Source organism: Plasmodium knowlesi, assembly GCF_000006355.2.
Source record: "Plasmodium knowlesi strain H genome assembly, chromosome: 11".
In the NCBI taxonomy this organism is placed as follows: domain Eukaryota; phylum Apicomplexa; class Aconoidasida; order Haemosporida; family Plasmodiidae; genus Plasmodium; species Plasmodium knowlesi.
This window is the reverse complement of record NC_011912.2, coordinates 1,320,065-1,326,517: the sequence shown is the minus strand read 5'-3', so window position 1 is coordinate 1,326,517 and position 6,453 is coordinate 1,320,065. Positions and strand designations below refer to the sequence as shown.

The 6,453-nt window shown below is 40.9% G+C and overlaps 3 protein-coding genes across 3 annotated transcripts; 2 read left to right on the top strand and 1 right to left on the bottom strand.

Moving 5' to 3' along the window:
* Positions 1-276: 276 nt before the first annotated feature.
* On the top strand, positions 277-3,168 carry PKNH_1127900 (vacuolar transporter chaperone, putative; the record flags this gene model as incomplete). Its single annotated transcript, XM_002261418.1, has 4 exons — positions 277-372; positions 561-609; positions 767-2,831; positions 2,982-3,168. The coding sequence occupies 4 exons, from the start codon at positions 277-279 to the stop codon at positions 3,166-3,168; spliced, it is 2,397 nt and encodes a 798-aa protein (XP_002261454.1).
* A 417-nt stretch (positions 3,169-3,585) lies between these two features.
* Positions 3,586-3,966, top strand: PKNH_1127800 (conserved protein, unknown function; the record flags this gene model as incomplete). Its single annotated transcript, XM_002261417.1, has 1 exon — positions 3,586-3,966. The coding sequence occupies one exon, from the start codon at positions 3,586-3,588 to the stop codon at positions 3,964-3,966; it is 381 nt and encodes a 126-aa protein (XP_002261453.1).
* A 492-nt stretch (positions 3,967-4,458) lies between these two features.
* PKNH_1127700 (RNA methyltransferase, putative) lies at positions 4,459-5,703 on the bottom strand (the record flags this gene model as incomplete). Its single annotated transcript, XM_002261416.1, has 1 exon — positions 4,459-5,703. One exon carries the CDS (start codon positions 5,701-5,703, stop codon positions 4,459-4,461), a length of 1,245 nt encoding a protein of 414 aa, XP_002261452.1.
* Between the last annotated feature and the right edge of the window lie 750 nt (positions 5,704-6,453).

Sequence of the window (6,453 nt, the reverse complement as noted above, 5' to 3'; positions counted from 1 at the left end):
GAATGATGGTAGGACTCACCATGACAACGTAAACCTATGCAGAAATTACTCCCCTTACGAAAAATTTGTCACCTTACGAAAAATTGTCCCACTTATTGGAAAGCTCCGAAAAGTTGGATACCGCCCATTTAGTTTTCTTCTTGTCGGGTGAAGGCCCCCAGGAAGCGTGTGTTCGTTCAGGACCATCGCGTTGTCTTCCTTCCCTCCCCCTTGAAGGGTAGGATATCCCCTCTCTTTACATAAAACATGAGCAACTCCCAAAGGGGAAGCTGCAAAATGGTGGAGGTGCCCAGGCATTACCGAAAGTACTACGTTTCGTACAAGAAGATTAAGAGGACCATAGTCAAGATGGGACACAAGTACAGAAAGAAGGTAACGAGAGGAGGGGCGTAGTCGTCTGCACAGTCGTTGTTGCAATGGTCCGTTCATGTGTGTCTGTATAATGTATTGTACACATGTTTAGGAAAACTCCACCTCCATCTTCCCCCCTCCTGCACATTGCACCACGTCATTGCACCAAGTTATCGCATACTTTCCTCCCCCCCCTCCCCCCCCTGAAGCTCGAGAAGGATTTGATACAAAGTGCAGCCAGGAGGGTTGACGAGCAGGGTAAAACTGAGTGTCTTTATCAGCGTCGTTGTTGTATCGTCGTTGTGGTATTGTTGTTGTTGTTGTTGTTGTCGTGGTATTGTTGTCGTGTCGACCTTGGTAACACCGTTAACAGCACATGCACGTGTATCCCTTGTGCCCCTCACCCTTCCCGCAGGCATAAAACTTCTGCCTCCCTTCCTATTCAACGACCTCATCACCCAGGAAATCAAAAAGATAAACAAATTTTCGGAAAAAAAGTACAACGAAATTATCGACATCCTCATGAGCACCTACGAGGAACTCAAGTCGATTGACCTCTACTCCTGTAAAAAGGAAAAAGAAGAAATGGAGAAAAAGATAGACTTAATAGGCTGCGACATTGTCCACTTTGATTTTTACATTCACAAGAATTGCAAAATATTAATGAAGTTGGGTTTTTATTTTGATCATGTAATGAACATCTCCATCAACCAGTGGCTACTTCTTGGCTTAATAAAGGAGAAGTTCTGCAACATCAATGTGGACGAGTTGGTGGTGTATCTATCCGTTCTGTATGCCCTGCACCGTTCTCGCTCTGAAACAAGCACGTACAGCGGTGCGAATGCACACATCGATCCGAACGAGGACAACCTCGCCAACCCATGTAACGCTGCTCCCTCCCCAGAAGGAAAGACCTGGGTCCCACCGGAAACATTCGAACGCACATCCACCAAGTTCCTAATGAAGTACGAGGACATCGTGTATACCAAAGTAAAAATTGTAAAGCACCTTCCCTATTTGATATTCGGCCTAAGTAATCAAGACTTGGAAGAGCACTTCCGGAACTTCGGCCAAAAGAAAAATAAAAAACTCGCCGCTCAGATGGATGGAGAGTTAGACGATACACATGAGAAAAACAAACCGCTCAACGAATCTCAACAAATAACTTCTGTCTATTTGGACAATGAAGAAGCCACTTGTTACAGTAACAGAATTTTGAGGTATGAGAATGCGCAACTTATTCGGTTCAGGTGGTACAACGATAACGATGGGAACCCGGACAAAACCATTTTTATTGAAAGGAAGATTCATCACGAGGAGTGGACCGGAGAGATCTCCACCAAGGAGAGGTTTGAGTTGCAGCAGAAATATGTTTTCAAATTTATGACTGGCCAAATGGATGTACCGAAGTTTTTCCAAAGGAGGAGAGGCACAATGGGGAAGGAGGGCACCCAGGTGAAAGGTACTTGCGTGGGAAATTTGGAGAAAAAATTAAAAAAGAATGAGAAACTTGCAATGGAAATCCAAGCCATGATAACGAAAAATCAGCTAGAACCCATCATCAGAACATCCTACCTCAGGTCGGCGTTCCAACTCAGTGACGACAACTCAATCAGAATTTCCATCGATACAAATGTGTCCATGCTGAACGAATATGTACGAAAAAGAGAACATTGGTGTAGGTTAGCAGAGGAGGCTTTGCGAAAAAATGAAATTAGACGCCTGAATTATGCAATCATAGAAGTTAAACTGAAGGTAGAGAAAATCCCACAATGGGTTCAAGACATATTAAATAGCAACCATTTTATAAACGCTTATAAATACTCAAAGTATCAAACAGCCATGGCTTTGTTACATCCCGAGAAAATTAAATATATTCCTGTGTGGATCCATAGTAATGTCCATGAGAAATTCAAGCCAAACAATAATTATGCAGAATCGGTCTTGACTGGGTATAGTAGTTGTGGAAAGGGAGATAATACAAACGCTGATTCTTTGCAGGCATCAGTTGGTGTCACCATCGAAAATGCTGTTACTGTTGCCAAGGGAGCAAGTGACTGCCAGGAAATAATACATCTACAGGGAAGTGGTGATCCCCCTGTAAAAAGAAGAAATAAAATCTATGCGAATGGTTATATACAACAAATGACCAATCCATCCTCTCATCAGTCTTTAGAAAAATGGAACATCTTAGATAAAACTTCCCTTTGGCTGAGTCACAAATATAGCAGAAATAAAAATGCGCAGGAGAAAATCGACCTCCTCAAAATCGATCCCAAAATAAATTTTGCAGCGGAGAGAACTTTTCTTCATTATTCTCTGGTCTCCGTATACATCACCTTGTTGGCACTTTTTTTAGAAAAATATAAAAATGAAAATGAAGATTTGGATTTAGTCATTATTTTGTTGCTCGCAACTTCCTTCTCCTCTTTGATATCATCCTACTTCCTCTTTTTGAAGCGCATCGAGATCATTGACCGGTAGGGTGCATGTCTGCGTGTGTGTCCATACTGCGACACCTCTCTCGGTGCGCACAATGGTGACTCATCACGGGTGCCCGATCATCGCCACATATTCATTCACCACGTCAATCACTACACCGTTAATACCCCTTCTTCCCCTTTTGTTAGGCGGAAGACGAAGGAACCGCTCCTGGGACGACGCCGCTTCGACAGCTTTTACAGCCCCCTCATTTTTTTAATCCTCCTCTTCTTCTCCATCATTTTGTCAATATATTTCAACTTCAACGTGAAGGCGATAAAAGTGGCGAGCTGGACCCCCTTCACCTTTTCGTCCTTCCCCTTTCGCGTGAAGTGAGCAAAACTTCCCGTTCGCAATTCACAATTCGCAGGTGAAGCATACTAAAACAGAAGGAACCTTTTTTTCAGTTACACGGTTTCGTCCCCGGTGGAATAGCTTCATTATTGTTTTTTTTTTTTTTTTTTTTTTTTTTTTTTTTTTTTTTTTTTTTTTGCCACACCTGCACATCGTATTTTGCTTCTCCGTTCGGCGCCCTCCTCGTGTACCCCTTAGTCAAGGTGTAATTGAAAAAAAAAAAAATAAAATAAAATAAAAAAAATACTGACTAAATGCAGAGATAAAAAAAATAAACCATGTGATGATCATAAGGGATAATAACAATACAGGGGAACTTGGTAATTTTTTTAGAGAACTCCCCCACCCAAATGAAACCACCACAGTTTAAATCGCCTGCCAAAAAATATCCCCTAAGAAATGATGAGAAAACTGTTTTGTAGCAGCCCCGCGCAGGTATGCAAGAGCAGAACACAATTTTGCAAAAACCTGACGACAGCAAAAAGCGAAACTACATCAACTGAAAATTTCCTTAACGATCTCATGTCAGATGGTTACAAAGGTTGGGAATACTACATTAAAGGAATAAATCCAGATTATGCGCCAAGGAAAGAAATGTACCATTTTTTGACGGAAAAAAAAATTAATGTGTGCAGAATGACTGTGTACGAAATTGAGTGTTTTACCAAGTGGATACAAATGAGAAAACTGTATGGCAATCAGTTCCCCCGATTTCCATACGAAGTAACATTCGACGATAAAATTAACCAACTGCAGGAGAAGTATCCCTTACAAGGATGACAAAAAAAATTCTGGATTATTATCCAATGGATGTGTAAAAAAAAAAAAAAAAAAAAAAAAAAAAAAAAAAAAAAAATTGTTGTATGAACATGTACAGGTGAAAATGACTCCATGTAGAGCATTTCATAATTTCGCCATTTTGAATTAAAAAGGGAATGCCATTTTTTGGCAACTTCCGTTGTTTTCCCCCTGTGGAGAACGAAAGGAGAAGGACCCCCATTTTACAGAATTAAAAGCGCACCAACATGGTACACACGTTCAACGATGGAAGAACTTTAAAGAAGTCACTAAAAAAAAAAAAATAATAAATAATGAGTGATGAAGAATGAATAACGCATGATGAATAACGAATGATGAATAACGAATAACGAATAACGAACAACGAATAACGAATAACAAATAACGAATGATGAGTACGCAAACACCTGCACACCTGCGTTCACGTAGGAAGGCACGAACGAATGTCACACCCCCTGGGTTGGTTATAGCTCGTCAGGATGTGCGTTCCTTTTTTTTCGATACATACGGACGCGTTCTGTATATGCATACCCCGTCGTCGTCCACATTATTTTGCTGATCCTCGTAGGACAGAATAAATTTATTTTTGTACTTTATTTTTTTCAGTAGCAGACTTAGGTAGACATTTTCAAAATGTTCCTCCTGATCCTTATTCGTACTTAGCGCGTGTATGCTTCGAAGGAGGGCGTCAACGTCACTCTCCCCTCCGGATATGTGGCCATCTTTTTGCTCATCATAGGGTTTACTTTCGAGCGTGTCACTAACGCCAGCGCTACTGTTAATGAAGTCGTTCACTGCCTCTACCAACTGGTGGGGAAAGGACGACTTCGTCGATAACAACTTTTTAATTTCGGCGAAAGCATGGTTTTCCGTTGGAAGGATGCCCGTACCATCCTCTGAACTGGCACAGTCATTATGGCGACACATTTTTCGCCCACTGGGTCGCAGAGACACATTTTCCGTAAGTAATAACAATTGGCCTATGATCACCAACAAAGCCGTTTCGCACTTCAATATCCGTTCCGTCAAATTGAAAAAGCGAAATTGCAATTTTTTAATTAAATAAATTTCCAGTTCAGAAAATCCTCTCTCACAACCTACCATAAGAAGTATCTTCCCTTGCTCTCTACATAGAATATCTCGCTCTACACAGCTGTCGTTTCTTTTAACCTCAGTATGTGCGCACAGCTTGATGGTTTTGTCATCACTATATCTGTCAATATTCATTGCAAAAGAACTAAATGAGTAGTGAATAAAAACTTCGGGGAATTCTGTACACATGGCTTGTTCCAATCCAAGTTGAAGAGCATTTTTTATTTCCTCATTCTTTAAAACTTTACTTGATTCGTAAGATTTATTTGCAAAATCAGAAAATACGATGATAATTTTTTTCACACCTACGGAGGATAACTGTTGGAGAAATTTATTCAACACTTTTGGTCTGGGGATACAAATGACTACATCAATTGGTATGTACGTGTCTTCTGATTTTTGCAAATGTATTGCTCCTAACAACTTAATTGTGTAATATTTTTTGCTTTCTTCCGTAATAACTCCTTCCCCTTTTCCTCGTTTTATAACACCCACTTTAACAACTTGCCTCAGTTGAACCTTTAGGATATTCCTTAAATGGCTCGTTTGCCGCTCGTCCGTTTGGAAGAAGAACTCCCCCTCCTCATTTTCGCGAATGTTCTTCAGGCTCACGAGAATTAGGTTCATTGTCCGCTCACCTGTTTTCCCTTATGACTTCACATGTGTACTTTTGTCACTGACTGGACGACACAGTCCACAGCTGTTATGGCTCAATAGAAGGCAGTCTAAGCGCGAGTTCCTCCACCGGAGTTGATACTTTCACCCCCCTAGATGGATTTTCCCTTATATCAATTTAAGTATTTGTGAAAGCTTTTGCAACAGAGTGCTTTCCTTCCGCATCCTAAAGGTAGTTAAAACAGGGTTGCAGAAAATGACTCTCACAAGGTGGGCTTACTACAAACACCATTCGTGCAAGGAGATGCCTAATTCAGGCAGGAGATAACTAATCGGAATTGACACCCTGTGGGGGTGGCACTATACACTTTTACACCGACAGTTGCGGCCAACCCGAATGGTGCCAAAATGGGAAAAACCCACAAAAAAATAGAAAAGGCAAAAAATATATTACACTCAAGTATTCCTGCAAAAAATTCACTTGGCGATTCCTCCCCTTATTAAAGTTATCCGATAAATTTACTTCCATTCGATGAAATGGCTAGCTGGGAAAAAAAAAAAAAAAAAAAAAAAAAAAAAACGCGCAACAGCGCAACAGCGCAACAGCGTAACAACGCAATAACGCAGAATGGAAATAACAGCTTATAAAGCACTGCGTGAATTTTCTCGCCTCTCATTTTTTCCGGTTATCCGAATGGAGGAAGGGAAGCGCGAAAGGGACGACGCGAGTGCTCCCTCTGTTATACTTGCGGTGATAAAAAA